The sequence below is a fragment of the Danaus plexippus genome, chromosome 15 (genome assembly GCF_018135715.1).
Source record: "Danaus plexippus chromosome 15, MEX_DaPlex, whole genome shotgun sequence".
Classification (NCBI taxonomy): domain Eukaryota; kingdom Metazoa; phylum Arthropoda; class Insecta; order Lepidoptera; family Nymphalidae; genus Danaus; species Danaus plexippus.
This window is the reverse complement of record NC_083547.1, coordinates 9587344-9605422: the sequence shown is the minus strand read 5'-3', so window position 1 is coordinate 9605422 and position 18079 is coordinate 9587344. Positions and strand designations below refer to the sequence as shown.

General features: G+C 40.3%; 1 protein-coding gene across 3 annotated transcripts in view; it reads right to left on the bottom strand.

Moving 5' to 3' along the window:
* LOC116766624 (fat-like cadherin-related tumor suppressor homolog) overlaps nt 1-16245 on the bottom strand; it is a 30338-nt gene extending 14093 nt beyond the window's left edge. For 2 of the 3 annotated variants that reach the window (XM_032656539.2, XM_032656541.2), the window contains exons 1-10: nt 15921-16245; nt 6181-6227; nt 2681-5743; nt 2291-2570; nt 2019-2125; nt 1703-1913; nt 1444-1634; nt 724-873; nt 478-639; nt 199-403 (exon numbers count right to left, since the gene is read on the bottom strand). In XM_032656539.2, coding sequence (XP_032512430.2) covers nt 199-403; nt 478-639; nt 724-873; nt 1444-1634; nt 1703-1913; nt 2019-2125; nt 2291-2570; nt 2681-5728 — 4354 coding nt within the window. In that variant the 5' untranslated portion in view covers nt 5729-5743; nt 6181-6227; nt 15921-16245. Of the gene's footprint in view, nt 1-198; nt 404-477; nt 640-723; nt 874-1443; nt 1635-1702; nt 1914-2018; nt 2126-2290; nt 2571-2680; nt 5744-6180; nt 6228-15910 lie in introns of all 3 variants that reach the window. The other variant, XM_032656540.2, reaches the window with a different exon arrangement.
* Nucleotides 16246-18079: the final 1834 nt, after the last annotated feature.

Genomic DNA, 18079 nt, shown 5'->3' with positions numbered 1-18079 from the left:
TCAATGTTGCATCGCGGGAATGTTTCGTCGAAAAGCTTTTAGTTGTTTTTATGTGAAAGAACAACAAACATAGGTCGTCAAAACTTCTCGCCTTTGTATTATTAGCAGGAAGAAAATATTCTGAGGTTATTGAGAGGGAGACACGAACAGTAAACAAGTCTTTGAACCAATACAGCGTTCGAGAGGAGGACCTCTTACCGACTATATCGTAGTAGAGCGCGTCTCCGTCGGGGTCGGCGGCCTGCAGCAGCGCCAGCAGGAAGCCGGGCGCGTCCAGCTCCGCGGCTTGTAGCGGCGGCACCGAACGCACGGACGGAGCGCGCCCGCCACCCGCAGACACCACGCGCACGCGGGCGCGGGACACGCTGCAGCGAGGCTTTGCGGCCGAATCACACGCGCGGACCTGAGGACGGCGGCTGAGCGTTAGGGGAGAGAAACGTGGGGCGAGTTGACGGAGGGTGACACAAGCGACAGTACGGCCAAATCGTAGGCTAGGTGCGGAGCGAGAGCGAGGCGCGGGGCGGCGTACACCCGGCCCGAGCGCGCGTGGACCCGCAACAGTCCTCGCGCTGGGCCGCGGCCGCGCGCGCTGTACCGGACGGTGCCGTTCTCCGCCGCGTCTCCGTCCAGAGCCGAAACCTGCAGGTGAAGGAGCTGTCTGTTACTGGCCCGTCGTGACTCGGGGTAATCTGTTCCGTCCGTGGGACGTCACGAGCCTCTCACCGTGGTGATGTATATTCCGTTTGGCTCTGAGTCCTCCCACTCGTCCCACACTTGATGAGCGCCTGAACCTTCTTCTTCTTCCTCTGCGTCAGATTCGTTGTCAAGTTCTGCACTGATGTCGGGACCCTCGACCCTGGCCCCTTCGTCGTCCTTTATAAATAAAACGTTTTGTTATGCTAACAGTAGGATGTCTATAAGTAAATTAGATATAAATTTGTCGCTCTAGAGTCCAGTCAAACCGCATTATCTATACATACTCGTATGTCCAGGACAAGATGTGTGATAATGTTTTTCCTGAGTTTTCTTGCCTTTACTGATCGGCCTCGAGCCATCGAAATTGATAGTTTTCTCGGCCCAATCACGAATAAGGCTTAGACCACATACGTAGGATTTCACGAGCAAGGTTATTTTTACTTATAGTATGATAAATCGGATATAAGGGCTTCTCTTGTCAAATGTATTTCAAGGATTGCCGATGTCGTAACAAGAGTGTTTATACCGTGCGGGTGACGTTCCAAACACTTATGCAGATATCTCCTTTCATGTTTATGTACATTTTGTATGATAAAACACAACTCAGGCGAAGGAGAAATTACAATCTGAATACATATTATGTTCAAATTAAATAAAAAGAAATAAGTTCATTCAACTTTCCAATATCCGTGACAGTACCTTGAAGTATAACTGTTGTTCTTTAGTAAGTTTTTATTAATAAAGTACCTGTGTAATGGGCGCGGGGACCCGCACATCATAGAACCTTTGTGTGAAGGCGGGCGCGTGGTCGTTGAGGTCGGTAAGCGTGACCCGCACCCGCGCGCTCCCCGACAGCTCTCCGTCACTCACGGCCACCTCCAGTGCGTGCGTCGCGGCCGCCTCCCGGTCCAGGGTCCGCCCCGTCGTCGTGATCGAACCTTTCATATACATTTATTTTTAGCAAATATTAAATGACAAATCAAATCTCTACATCTCAGTACTATACCCGTGTATTCGTCTATCGAGAATAAGCCGTCTGGGTTTCCCGCCACGATAGAATACCGCAGTCTGGCGGGTGTGGGCGAGGCGTCCGCGTCGATAGCCACAACCCGAGCCACACTCGTGCCGCCGGCGCAGTGCTCGGGCACACTCGCCGAGTACTCCGCCTGCTCCGGCCAGGGAGACATGTCGTTCACGTCCTCGACCTCTATATACACCTGAGAAACGTGATCTGTACATTCACCAACTGTTACCGCTTGATGATAGCAGCGTAGACCTCGACAATAATAATGACGTGTTGCAATAAATGTGCACAATGTTACCTCAACACAAGAATGACGCGGTACGAGTCCGTGATCTTGAGCACAAACTGTAAGCCAGTAGTGAGCGGTCGTTTCCCGATCTAATGGTGTTTGGCTCCTTATGACACCTAATAAACAGGATCAGGCGTTATCATACGTCTAGTTCAACAAAAATCTGTTAAAAATCTGATCAAACATAATAAAATTACGTAAGTTTTTTTATGAAGTAATGAGGATTGAGAAGAATCTAAGAGATATTTTTGCATTCGATAGATTTTAATAAGTACGCATACCGGTATCGTCGATGGAAAAGTGTGCTTTGCCCGAGCCTGCGACGATGTAATATGCCAGTCGGGAGTCTCTACCGGGCGGGTCGGCGTCCGTGGCCGCAGCTGACAGAACAACAGTACCGGGTGGAGCATCTTCAGGAACCGATGCTGAAAGTGCCTGACGTTCCGCAAACACAGGCGTGTACGCATTTTCATCGACGTCTGCTACTTCAACTATGAGTGTTGCTTCTGACCACATGGCCGGTCGCCCACCGTCCGTCGCACGAACTGTGACGCCGTACACCTAAACACATGTAGAGGTTGTAATAGAATATACACATTTCAAAAAAGAAAACATAGCCGACACTGAATCTGTTATATATTCTGATATAATGTAATGTACTTCACATTTACCTGTCTTTCCTCAAAATCTAGTTGTTTTGCTGTGCGTAAGGTTCCTGACGTACTATCAACGGTAAAAGTTATATCATCAGCTGATTGGTCAGGTAAAGAATAGGAAACGATTCCACCAGCTCCTAAATCTGGGTCGAATGCTTCTAAGACGGCAACTAGTGTTCCAATGGGGACATCCTCTCGTATACGAGCGCTATAGGCTGATAATGAAAATTTTGGTGCATTGTCGTTTACATCGTCCACTGCAACCCGAACTAAAGCTTCGGCTCTCAATCCACCTCCATCCGTTGCGCGTATTGTTATCTCATATAAAGCTCTTCGCTCTCTGTCTAGCGGGGCACATACCAATAAAACACCACTTTCCCTATCGATACAAAACTCGTCTTCACCTCCACCGCTTAAAGTATATGTCACGTGACCATATCCACCACTGTCGCGATCAGTAGCATTTGCGTGAAATATGGCAGTCCCATTAATGGCATTTTCGGTAACTCTGAAACTGGCCAATGTTTTTTCAAATTTTGGAGGGTTGTCATTTACATCGAGGACTGTTACAGGAAGTAATCTGGAAGCTGATCGCTGCGGATGACCGAGGTCATAAACAGTTATATTTAAATAATATTCACTTTCTCGTTCTCGGTCGAGATAACCAATAACTTTTAATTCACCAGTAACAGGATCTATACGGAAGGCTGAGTCGGCGTCACCTCCAGATATGGCATATACCAAAAGACCATTGTATCCTAGATCTCTATCACGGGCCCGAAGATGAACCAGCGATGTACCAAGAGCTACAGATTCGTTAACTTTTATTTCCACTGGAAAATCAATAAATTCTGGGTAATGTAAATTTTCACCGTATCGACTCGGAGCAAGTGGGAAATCTTCAGCAAAATCAATAGGTGCATTACTGCGTTCTGCAGCAGCTAGTAATTCTGTCAATCGGCGAGCTACACCAGTATCACGGCACTCCAAATTTGTTGAATCTGAACTACTGCTGCCACCAGTACTTCCACTTACTAAGTGTAATGTCAATGTTGCAGCATCGGCGAAATGAGTTCCATCAGTCGCAGTGACATTAAGTATTCTAGTTTCAGTACGTAGATCACTTAGATCACAAGCTAATATAAGTACACCTGTGCTGGAATCAAGCGAGAAACAGTTGTCTTCATTCCCACCTATAATACGATATGATACGACATCACCAGAGTCGAAATCTATCGCAGAAAGTGTTACAATTTCTAAACCAATAGCAAGATTTCTGGATAAATAACCAACACAGTCCACGCGTTCAAATTGTGGTCTGTTGTCATTGACATCTTCGAGTCTGACAGTCAAACGCATTTCAGCTTGGCGGCGATATGGTAATCCCCAATCACTTGCACGAATCTGTAATATATATTCTCGTCGCATACTTTCATAATCTAGTAATCTGGTCGTCCTTACAGCGCCTGAAAAATGGTCTATTTCAAAAGGTACCGGTTGCAAATTGGCAATACTGTATGAAATGTATGCATTTTCTCCCGAATCAGCATCACGTGCTACAATTCTGGCCACGATCACACCAGTGGCACCATTTTCTTGTAAAGACACTTCAATTTCTTCCCGTTCAAAAACAGGATCATTATCGTTAGCATCAATTATAGCAATTTTGACCTTAGCAGATGATTGTTTTCTTATTCCAGCATTACCTTGATCTATTGCAGACACTGTAAGAGTATATAAAGATTTCTCTTCAGCGTCCAATGGAATTGCGGTGTATAAAACACCAGTGTCTGGATTTACTATAAACTCTCCACCTTCATTTCCTCCAACTATTTCGATATAAACACGGGCGTTGCTTCCTTGATTTCGATCACTTACTTTAAGTCTGATTACGGGCGTATTAGGTGGAGCAGTTTCCGGTAAGCTTGCTTCATAAATTTCACGACTAAAAACAGGTGAATTGTCATTTATGTCTACAAGTGTTATTGGTAGCGTCAAGTAGGAAGATCGTGGTGGTTTTCCTGCATCCGTTGCTTTAAGGGTAAGATTGTAGCCAAGAGGAGCGTTTTGTCTGTCTAGTAATGCATGCGCTATTACATCATATTCTCCTTGCTGCGCTGAGTTTTTTACTCTAAAATGGCCATCTGGATCGCCGTCAACAATTTCTAAAGAAGCTATTCGGCCATGTTCTCCAGTATCTTTATCAGTCACTTCAACAATTGCATAAATTTCAGCTGAAGAATTTTCCATTAGTACTGGTAGGTGTCGAACATTTAGTTGAGGGGCGTTTAAATTAGCTTGAATGACATGTACTAACAGTGACGCGCGCGCTGCTGGAGCGTCCGCGCCGTGCAATATAAGTGATGCTCGATCGTGGGCTAAAACTGTAACTTCGTGACGAGAACTTTCCATAATAGACAATGATCTCGTGATTGTCACCACGCCACTAGTAGGATGCACAGCAAAGCGGTCCGTTTTTTCAGCTAAGCTGTAATATATTTCACCGTTAATGCCTAAATCAGCGTCTTCTGCGGAAACTCGAGCAATACTCGAATGTAATGGAGTATCTTCGGCTACTAGGGCTTCATATTGCGTCGGATAAAAAAGTGGACTTAGGTCGTTTTCATCGGTCACCTCAACAACCACCGTCGTGTCTGCTTCAAGCTGTCGTCCATTTGGAAAGTGTGCTGTAGCTCTTATTTCTAAACGAAATAAATCCTTCCTTTCGCGATTCAAAACATCGGCGTTTCCTGCTCGTGTGCGTATAGACAAGAAGCAAAAATCGCCAACAATTCGCTCTTCTGCCTTAAAGAATTTATCACGGTCGCCATGTTTTATTCTAAATCTGACTCGAGTGTCTGGCGATGGTAAATATACCCCCATTGGGTCAGCGGCAGGAGGTTGTACGGTATAAGTTCTCGGAGGACTGTTTTCCGGAATGCTCACGTTGTACAGAGCATTTTTGAAGGACAAAACATCCATCGGGGGGGTGGGTGGTCCGGGCCCGGCGCCGCGCACCCCGCTCAGCAGCGCCAGAACCAGCAGCACGCGGCCGCATTCCATCTCCTGTGACGATCTCTGGAATGATAAACGATGTAATTATATAATTAATGTACGTAGCGGTAGCCAAACCGTTCTTCAGAAGAAGAATTTGTCAATTTAAATATATAATTTCTAAATCAAAGTCGAGATATAATTTTAAGTTAAGTAAGTAATTGAAAGCACTGATTTAATTAAAAGCACTGCAACTGTCATAAATGAAATCAATTTTCCCGACATTTATGAATTACTTACTTATTACTTATTATTTTCTTATTCAGGGTTGCTTACATTCATTAACGTAAGATATTTTTTACGAAACTTTTAAGGAAATGTTTAGTTTTATTTGGGTGATACTAAATAATAATATTTTTCGTATTCTTTTAATGTGAACAGTGAAGCGTATAACGTCAGTTAAAGTTGGCTAAATGGGAATAATAAAGACAGTTCAACATAGGAACGGTTGTAACTCGTACCTCATGTGGTAGAGGAGTCGCGGACTCGTCGCCCGACCGCGGACGATCTGCAACAAACGTACAACTTTTTTAGTGAGCTCTCCGACTATATGACTACTGTAATAGCTAACGTACCATTATTCATATTGATATAGTAAATACTGATTGCACAGCATGTCCCTACCGGTATACACCTACATACCTACCAATAGATATAATCTAATCTTATATTGTAGTGTTTTTGGAAAAATGGGCTTGTTTTCAATATAAACAAATTATAAATAAGAGTACGCGAATTACGGTCCTGTTCACATATTAAAGTTTTATTGTCGACAATGTAAGCTTTTTATATATTATTCTTATAAAATAGTAACTATGTCAAATAATTGTGACGATTTCGCAGCGTCAATTCAGATTATCCCAGTCGGTGTGTCTTTAAGGTGAATGCACATCTAACATTCAAGAAGTGGATGTGAGTTGTGACTGTAGTCTAGAGCGATGTATCGATGAATTAAGAAGCGTTTCCTCCGATATGCAAGACGATGTTTAACATGACAAGGTTGGAAGTCGACGATACCATCATTTATAGGACCTGTGTTGTCTTACGTCACTTAACTGTTTAACGGAAAAAATTACTATACATCACGGAGAAAACTAAGGGTTCATTAATATAAAAACTAAACATATACAGACTGAGTAGTAATAATAATAATATACAATCAGACATATTACATATATGAAAAGAATTGAGGCCAGCTGACGCTGTATATATTACGACGGCCATGTAACATTGTTCCTTGGTTATTTATTAAGCGAATGAACCAGCTATATGACGTGAGGCTCTCACAGTTAACAAACTTACTCTTAAATCTAACTTATAACACTTCTGCTCTAGAATGTTCCATTGACATTAATCCTCGAGCAGTTAGTTTTAAACAATTAATTAACTTAATAGAATTAGTAGTAAAAGAAAAAATTACGAAAATAACTGTAATGAACATTCCCAATGTTTAAAACACAGAAACTGTCTCTCAGAATCCAAGGAAGAGGTATACAAAGCTGCCTTTATGTTTTAGTGTCACACATGGAACAAACCTGCTGTTGATGTCCGCTTCGAGTTATTTAATGTTTAGGATGTATGAAGCGTTTCTTTATCATTATTTCCAGGTCGTGTTTATCGTGATGCTCGCTCTTTTAAATGTGTTCTGTTCGCCTTAGTCTTCGAAACGGGTAGAGATTCTACCAAAAATAAGAATTAAATGAAGCCTGACAGCGGCGCAATTCACGGGACTTGTTTGGTCTAAAAGAATCAAGATGAAGAGTTTTCTCGTCACGTCGTAAGTACAGAGTTAGTACATACATTGTCACCGCACCGCTCTCACTTCCTACACAGGTTTTCTTGTATTTTTTTTAATTTAAGCCTTACCGAATTAAAACTTAATTTCATTATATCCAGCAAATCACCTTATGGAGAAATTAAAATTCATAGTTTGTACGAATTTAAGACTCTAAAGTATTTAAATTATTTTCACTGTATGTGAAAATAATTTAATTACAGTTTACATTTAATTACAGAGGAATGAGAGTTTCAGGGATTTTGAATTATTTTCATGGGATGTTTTATGAAAGTCGCTTTGCGTAATAGCTTGTCTTATCGAAGCACTTTTTTTATACTAATAACTATTTGTAATATTTATTGTTCTTCTTTAAATACATTTTTATGTCCTTTCACACAAGCTGTCCGTCTGTCTCTGTTCGTGTTGTCTCCAGTATCAGAGAGTTATAAAAACCAAACTATAAAAATAAAAACCGTTTTGCCGACCTCAGCGAGGCAGCGTTCATCGTCTGTATTGAAATAAATGATTGTAACAATCGGAGCATTGATAATAACCGTATATAGTATAGGAGCACGGGGACATACAATTCATTTCACGCTCTGACTTGGAGTGTTTAGTTTTACTTTTTTTATTATATGAATTTATTCATTTAAATATATTATTAATTAGTAGTGTTTTTTTTAATTAAATAAGTGAAAAAAAAATCCGGTTTAATTCTGTCAAGATCCCCGTCCAGTGAGACGCGTTGTATGTGTCGTGTCAATGACCTTGTTGTTTATATTTCCTCGCAACTCGCGACTATTACACCAGACACTACTACTTATTACTTCATTTCACCAAACATTTGAGTGCTTCATATAAAAATTTTGTTTGTCATCCTCCTAGTAATATATACCGTGTGATCCCTGAACGAGTGTCTTGTAATTGGTAGAGTTGTAGCCGAGAACAGACAACGTCTCGTCTCGAGAGCTGTCTCCGAGTAGGAGCAGGAAGCGAGCTCGGACGGAACGAGATTACAATGGCCGCGTCTCCTGCGACGAGCCTACAGGTACGATCGAGTCTACTCATTTGTAAAGAAAGGAAGTCTTTTCAGAGAAAGGCCTCTTATATTCGCAGGATTAAACGAAACGCGACGACTCGAGTACCTTCGTTAGTCGGCATTCTGTCATTTTAATAGCGGTTCGTCTCGGAGTCACAGGTCTGGACGTGTTTCGTTTGGGAGTAATGTTGAGATGCAGTTTTATACACACGGACATTTAAATATACTGTCGTGTATCTGCAGACTGTCCGCTCTTCCGACGCTCGAATCTGTATCCTATCCTCGTCTACTGGTATTTCAAATAGAATTTAAATGTTATGTTTGTTTGTAAGCAGTCCAAACTCTCGCGTTTTTTATTTCATGTTTCTTCCTGATATAATAATTCTGTCAATCTGTCAGCCCTGTACCGAACCGTCGGTCAGAGCGAGCGCCGTGAAACTGCACTTACAGCTTTGAGTTATGTTGTTCAGTAACGGTCGTCATTATCGATGTGGACATTGAGCGATCGTAACCATCCGTGTTCAATTCCTTGAGCACTCTTCCTGATCCCTCACCACTGTAAAGAATACAAGCAGTGAACGGTTCCATTTGCCGGGTCAAGGTCATATAAACGTGACAACAATGTGTACACACTACTGAACCTCTTAATATATTATATATCGATGTAGGTAGTTTCTTGACGTCCGAATTAATATTTAGTTTTTTTACACGCTTTTTATTAGCTTCACATGTATGTTTGTATGTTTGTTTGTAACCGACTTCTTTGGGCGCGATTTTGACCCACTTTAAACGGCCAGATTTCGTTCAAACTTTGTAGATTTATTGAGGACCGATGACAATACACTAATTTGATAAAATTATTCCATTTTTCAATTTGCAAAATATGTTTTTTGTTAATTTATATAATTTTCATCTATAGTCGATAAGGTAAGAAACTTACTTAATTTTTTTTATAATTTTTCTCTAAAGTCGATAGGACAGGACTTGATGATAATTTTGATTTCCAATAATTATCTTTAGCCGATTTCTCTAATATTGACAAATTTTTGAATACTTCGGAGAATTTTAATTCTACAAAACAAATAATAGAAAAAAAAAGAACTAAAAAATCGCGCATTTGTAAAGAAACCAAAGTAAAAAGTAAAAAATAAATAATAGTTTTAAAAAAACTAAAACTACTTTTTTTATAAAAACCAAACTAAAAAATAGAAAATATATTTTAATAAATTTGATTTAAAAATAGTGTAAAAAATTTTCATTAATAAAAATCAATACTTGTAGAAATTGGAAAATAAATAATAGTTTAAAAAAACTAAAATACAATCCTTTTATAGAAAAATGAACTAAAAAATAGAAAATAAATTTTAATAAATTTAAATTAAGAAAATAGTGTTAAAAAAAAATTCAATAAATATAAATTAATAGTGTGAATAAAAAAATAATAATATTAATAATATTAATAGTGTGAATAAAAAAAAATCCTTCGAGGCAACTGCTTTCCCTAACATCAACAACACATTTCTCTCGACTCCTCCTCGTATTCATGTTCAGGAAAAGTCGTCAACCGCTATTTTGTCTAATTCGCTTCCGTCAATGTCAGACTCTCCTTCGTATTGTTTTCGTTGAACCCTCTTACATAGCTAACAGCTACTAGTGTGTCCAGCTCCCGCCACGCCACTCATGAAGACTATCTGTCTCGGACACAACAGATGTCGTATTTATACTTCTGAATTCACTGTTTGTTTAAAACTTTGTTACATGGCACCACGTCACCGTGTGCACGTAATATTTATGGTCCGTTAACAATAAATAATACTTCCATATTTATTGATTTATTTTAAACATTTAGTACTATTTGAGTCTGGGCTTAAAGCATTCATTAATCTCTCGAAGGTCGTAATTAGTCCTCTCCGTTGAAGCCGAATACTCACTCTGTATAATCCTTATTATACCCTTCTTTATGTTAAACACGATGTCACATAAATTATAATATTGAGAGACAATAATGTAAAAAAGAGAAATATTCAATATTAACGATCAAGGGAAGTAGAAGTTCAGTGTAGACAGTGAGAATGTTGATTATGAATGTATTATAATACAATTACTGAGTAGCTTTTACTTGTGTTAGAATAGAAAACGACGAAACACAAAAACAATCCGAGACGGTGGAAACAGCGCAGGAAGCTTGTCTTCCCTTCAACACTTATGACATAGATTTTATGATTGGACTAAATATATAAAGGAAGTCCCGTAACAATATATAATTGGTTAGTCTTAAGTATAATTGTAGGCGGAGCTTGCAACTTGTACAGTTCTAAGGAGTCTCATTCTATATTTGTGTCATTCCGTCTCTGGTGTCAATGTTTGTATCGGTATCTATGTCTGTCTGTGTCGGTTCCGGACTGTTCTAATCTCAGTTCTCGTATTATTCAATAGGTACTGTACTCTTCTCTTTTAGCCGGTTGGCTCGTATGACGCTCGTATTGTCGAGGCGCAGTCTCGAGGCTCTCCACGCAAACGTTAATGAATTATACTACTAATTTTAAATTCTTCGTAGAGATATTCCGCAACACGACCGCGTCTTATCAACGGACCGGTCGTATTCTGCTTCGTGTTATTTCACATTGGGACGAATCAAAGTAAGAGCTCACACTGAGCACGTTTCGTCGTCAGTAGTGCGCGTGTCGTAACGAGGAATCATTAAAGGAGGCCGGTGACTCGCGCCGCCCGCCACATGGACAAACAGAAACACGTGAGGGCCCTTTACCCCGACACCACTAATAGAGTAACATTCAGTTGTACTGGGACACAGATAACAACACAGAACGTGTACATATGTACATACACTTTCTGTGTTGTTATCTGTTATCATATATACAGGTACATTGCAATAAATTAATAATATCTCAGAATTGTCACGATCAACACGTTTGTTAAACTGTTAGATAAGAAATATAAGGCGCTGATAGAGAAATGAGTTGTGGTAGTTGTGTTCTATGTATGTATGAAACGATATGCGTTGTAAAATATATTCATAAAAAATATTTACATGTATTTCCGGTTTCAAATAAAGCTTTATTTTTATTTATGTTTTTACTGTTATCTGATTTAAAATTAATATGTCTCAAGAATGTGTCGAGACGAGACAGTGAGGTGGCCATGTTGTAAATAAATGTAAACTTGTCAAAAGCAAAAGCGGTGAAACACTGTTGTATATTCTTGTAATGAATAAAACGCCGTGTTTTACTGAATCTCGTCTCCCGTGTCTATTGTGATGACGTCATCGGGCCAGCCTCCTCCGCCGGCCGCCTCACTGATCCTCACTCACTAACTCGCCGCCACTCGTTCACATCCTACTCTGACGTGAACATTGATAAGTTGAAGGAACTTGTTTCACTCTGATAAGTTGTCAATATAGTTCCCAGTTATTTTATGTATTAAATAATACAAGCTGGCTACGCCGGCTAGCGACACTCGCGTTTCGTTCTTCGCATCTTGTTATAGTTTCTGTATACACAGCACGTTCTGAATGTTTATCGGTAGTAGGTACATTAAAAAGAGTCACTGACGACACCTTGTCAGGGATATCTGAGGGGAGCGCGGACGGAATGAGACTCAGGTATGCGACAAACATCCCGCGCACACGCACGCAACACGCACACACACACACACACACACACAATTCCCCAGTCCCCCGCATGTGTAGTCGAGGGGTGCGGCCGGCGCCATGTTGTGCTACTCACACTGTACTGTTTTCGTTGAAGCCTTTCAGAACACTAGCGAACTCTTCGTTTCTAGTAACTGCTAACAGCGGCTTGTCCGTGTGACCTCTCGTGAACCTGTTCCTCCGTGCTCCTAGCGGGCAAGTCCTCGTGCCATGCTGTGTGTCTCTGGCGACCTTACTGTTCCGTAACTTGTTGTATCTTATTATGTTGCTGATATTTCATTGACCTGAGGAGCGGTGTCGTGTCCGGTTTCAAAGGAACGGGACCTCCAGAGCTATTTCATATTTCTTCTGTGGTCGAAGTCACTCGCATCTTTGAAATAAAAACTCCAACCAGGATACGTTGATTGTATTCACGAAGAGGGATTCAGTAGGACTGTCCATTATGAGACTTTCTCTCGATAATACCAGGGCTTTTAAAACAAATAGCTTTACACTTAAAAAAAAGACGTACTTACGTACCTTTCCTTATATTATATGAATTTATTGAAGTAGGTAACTGTTGTTATCAGCAAACCGTGACTCACTGGACGGTAAATAAAATATTTAATTTGAAACGTTGATTCTTTAGAAACCTTCACGCTTCATAATAATTCTGTTTGAAGCAAATATTACCGGCCATCTTTTTCTCGTTTTGTTTTCGGTCATATAGTCTTTTGTAGAATTTCTCTCCTTTCTTAGAATTCCATCGACCGTTGTGTCGGTGTCGGCAAAACATTCAATTTTTTCTTTAAAAATATATTTTTAATACCACATATTTAATAATAATTCGGCTTGAAAAGGTACAAATATCGCTACATTATAACTACAAATCCTACCGAGACAGGTCGATGCTTTGTTTTGTTTATTTCTTGGACTGATTCTCTTAACCGAGTCTCTCCTCAAATCAATTCTCATCGTCCTGTGCTGTCTCAGCGTTTAATCGTCGCTGAATGTACCACGAACTGCTAGCTCTCTGCGATCTCTTATATAACGCGGCTCCAAAATCAAGTGTCGTTTAAATTTGACGTTTGGTATATTAATACTTGAGGGTCAGGTGTGAAGGATCAAGGATACCATGGTTAAATAAATCTTGTACAAGAACAGCGACGTCTGAACAAAGAGGCTGTGAGATCCACCTGGGATTTGTGGCTCGAATTTAATAAAATAAATATTCGTTTCGAAGAGGAAGAGATTTAAAGTAGACTTCAGTTAGAAAGGAGACACGTGAGAGACGTCATGAGCACAGAGTAACAGATGGAAGAGTGAAGAGATCGCCCAGACTAAGTGATCGGTAAGAACTACATGAGGGTTTGTTTAAAGACAAACTATAAATTAAATGATCTATTTTACAATTAAGCCGAGGATAAAAATTATTGAGTCACTGATATTATATAAAATAAATAGGCTTACATGTAAAAAAGCCTGAACCTGAAATATTCTAGATAAACTTATTCAATACTCCGTAAGTACTTAGATACCCGGCTTCTTGAGCAACCACGGTTAGGTCAGATATATAAAAGGCTCAGATATATAAAAGAATTAAATATTAAGAATTAAATTGATTACAAAAACGTATACACATTAGAGGGGCATCTCACATAAAATGTATTTTCCGTTCCCCTGGACACCACGTCGTTTAACTTGTCTCTATAAAGGGCCCATTTTTTCCGAGCGTATTATTTCCGTACCGCTGGAGGGTCGCACTCCTAAGTCTGCTCCGTAGTAGCCGTCCGTCCCCCGGCACATTCCTGACCACTAATATCCTCCGACTTCAATAATATCGTGCGACTCGCCTCACTGTCTTTTAACGAAACAGTCACAGATATTTATAAGACTTCCATATCACTACGCGTTGTTTAGACCCAGCAGTCGTTTAACAGCCACTACTACCATGTAAGATACACAATACAAGTTCAGTTATAGTTTAATAACAGATATAGTTCTTGACAGGTCTCTCTAGGAGTATGAGGAAGACTGGCCAGCCGCCGGTACATTATCTTAATTAAGATTCGGATAAAAACCTTTACACGGGAGTAAATCACAAGTAGAGTTTTGTTTTGTGCTCTTACATAAATAAATAAATATCAAAAAATTTATGGATTCTTATCAGCAAAAATGTTGAAATTACTTTAAGAATAAATGGACACAGAGTCGATTTAACTTTTTTTTTATTTATTGAAGGAGCAGCGAGCAACGAGTTCATTTGATTAAATTTATACATTGACCAGAATTCATGTGTAACGATATCCAGGTTAAATAGTGAATGATACATAGTAGCGGCGCGGCGGTGGCTAACAACGCGATAATAAATAAAATAATTTTAGTGGACAGAAACACGGATAATATCACAGCGGCAAGGAGAGCGACCTCACAGACTCGCTACGATGACGACATGTTGATGGCATTCAACATTACGAAGTTCCAAACGCGCGTTAACAACTGTTCTGATACTAACAAGTAAATAACCAATTACTACATAACATAGAATTTTCTTTTAAAATTCAAGTCATACCAAGTTTAAAGTTCCAAAGTGTAATGGAGGGTGTCAGTATCAGACTGGACCGGGTGACGGCGACTTAGTTCTCAAAATCTGTATGTTCACTCAATATGTTTAGGGGGCATGCCGCATGATATTCGTAGGTTATGTAGAGCGTTTCACATATAATGTTAATATATCTTTTATAGTCGTGTCTTGTTTTTGGGAGATTTTTCTGCATTGAAATTTCGTAAAAAAAATACTTTAATCCCATATAAAATTATAAACCCTAAATCGTGTTTCACAAATTCCTCTTAAATTTTGTAGATGTTCAGTTGTTCCACTAACAGCCCCCAGGCGGACAAAAAACAGACAGATAGATATAAAAAAGGTTGTTTATGTTGTTACTATGTCAATAATAAAAACCGGTTCGGAAAGCACAGTTAGTTACATTACGTTTCTATTTTAAGTTACAACCATAGTTAACAGACGACAATGTGTTATTCATAAATAATAATGTTACTAATAACTTCGATATAATTCTAGTCCAGTGTCAGGTTCTCTGTCGATGACATGGATTGATGTACCCGAAAAAACTTTGTTTATACTTAAAATAGATATTTTGCAGATTGTATTTAGGTTTGTAACGATTCTCTCACTATTATTATTATTAATTATTTAAGCCACTCCTTGTCTCGGTCGTTCATATCTCGTTTCAGGTTTTAAAACAGGTATTTATTGAAGAACGAAATAAGATGTTAAGGATATAGACCTATTGAAGTAAACAATATTTTTTATTTATTTACTGTAAGTTTAACGACGTTCACTGAAATGATAAGTGTAATAATAGGTTCCGTTTTAAAACTTTTGAAATGTTTTCAAGACTTACTCACAAGTGGGCAACTACCTGCTTGACTCACTTCTCTTGAAATTTGTTAAGGTGTTGTTTTTTTTTTTTTTGCAAATCGAGTCATTGAAATCTTTGTTATTATATTATATATATTACAGGTACCCCATATACCCTTTAATAGTAAGCGAGGCTTATGGAAAGTTAACTTTTGGAACAAGAAAGCTAAAATTAAATGTAGTAGTTGTAATTCAAACAGAAGAATCAAAAACATAAAGGAGGGAAACAGACTCACAGATTCGAATACTAAAACATACTTGTTAAAATAATATAAACATTAAAGTACCGTTCCGTACCTGATGAAATCCAGAGCTACGATCACTTTATATATCCGTTCACAAAACGTACACAACCGCTGCTCTCGGGACCGTTTAGAAAGCACGGGCGGTCGGCGGTCGGCAGGCTCGGCCGGCTTCGACCACACCACCGGCGAGGATTGCCGTCAGACCACTTTTATATAATGAACTCCTCGGTCACCGAGCACTGGAACACTTTTACTACACTCTGACTTTGACGAATACTTCTCACAAGTTTTTTTCTCACTTCCCGGCGTGACGCGCGTGTTACTAGTGAGGTGTGCGGGGAGGGTGCCGAGCGAGAACACGTCTACCACATGCCTCGAGCGATCACGGACTGGACTGCACCGCTCACAGACCACCGCGGGTGGCGGGGCGGGGTGGAGAGAGGGGACTGCGGGCGCGGGCAGGGATCGGGCGCAGGGGCAGGGGGACCTGCCCCACAGCTTGCCCTATAAACTTGCTTTTTACCCGCTCTCATGTCGTGAGTAGGCTGGATCCTCGTGCAATTGTGTGAAAGGCAAATCGTATTGCAACTACATTATAGCTGTACGGATGACGGATACCTACAGCCACAAGCCGTATCACCTCGAATTCGCTTTGAGATTTAGAATTTCTTTATTTTAAAGCTTCTACTGAAACTATCTGCGATCGGATTAATATTTATGTCATATTTTATTTATATCTTTATCATATACTAAACTTTGCGAGCATATTCACAGCGCTAGTGTCAATGAAAACATTGAACGACACTCTCCTCAGTGCTCGTGGGCGATCGTTGAATGGAGGAGTAGGAATAATACGCACTGCAGCTCCAACACACGACGCTAGACGAGGAGCGCGCGAGCAGGTGGGTGCGGGCAGCGGGCCCGTGGGACTATGCAGATTGTATTAGGCAATGTTTCACAAATAGCACGGCCATTTGGAAACACACTCAAACAAACTGATGTCAACGTTGTGCACTTGACGAGAGTACTCGTGTTGGTTTTCAGATGAAGACATTGTTCAACAAAAAGTTGCCAACTGTCATGTGTTCTGTTCATGTATCAGTCGTCTAAAGTAGAGCAAGGTCATAGTAGCAGGCGGCTTACTCCGAAGTACTCTCATGGAATGATTCGGTTCATCGGGTCGCGGGAGGTTGTCCACAGTCCAGAGGTCGTTTTCTTCCAAATAAATCTAGTTCATAACATAACACAACATCACAGGAAAGTGTTTCGTTGCATATAGAACTGGTTGGGGATCCAGTCATTCTGATGAGCGGCTAATGTTTCTTTTGTATATTTAGTTATTGTTCGTTGTCCAGAGCGCGCTGCACGAACTAATCAGAGCTCGTTCTCTATCAAGTCAACTGATTCATTACTAATACGACTAGCTAGCTGTCCGTGACTCAATCCTTACTACATTTTTTATGAAACTTATAACTCTACATAACGAAAGACTACTTTTAACACGAAACACCGAATACATTGTTATCATGTCTGCCCTCGTTTCATGTTGATTTCTTATGAAACACCTCGTCGCAGTAGTCGTCTCGTCGTTTATCAGCAAACATTTCAATGTCCTCCTCGTAGCCTCCTAACGCTTTTGCTTGTTTCCTAGCCGTTACCTGGTGTCGCACTCACGCCGCACACGAGTGATATCAAGGTCTCAGATCACAGTATCTGGCAATTGATGCAGCGGAATAGGAAATATTAACAAGACTCGTGCTTTTATTTGTGTGTCAGGTCGACCATCAAACGAATGTAACAGATGGTAGGTGAGGGTGTGGCCGGCCGGAGACTGTTCCCAGGCTGTTGCGAGCAGCGCCAGGTGACGGGTGGGTTCGAGTTCGCAAACATTTGTTTATGATTCAGAGCTGGCAATCGACGCGACCGGACTACACGCCCCTGAGGCTTCTTTTCAATTATGAATTAGACCGCGCTCACACACGCCCTTCGATAAATTCAATGTTTGCTTGTACACCGATGACAGGTAGATCCACAGAACACAGACATGCTACGACTAGTTGGGAAAAATATATATTAGTAGGTGTTTGTGAGAGATCGTTTAAGAAGAAAACATCTTTTAAACTTTTTAACTCGTTACCAAAACGTTTTTTTAATATATTATTAATGTGTCCCGTTTTTTTAGGTTGAGATATGACATGGAACTATCTTCAG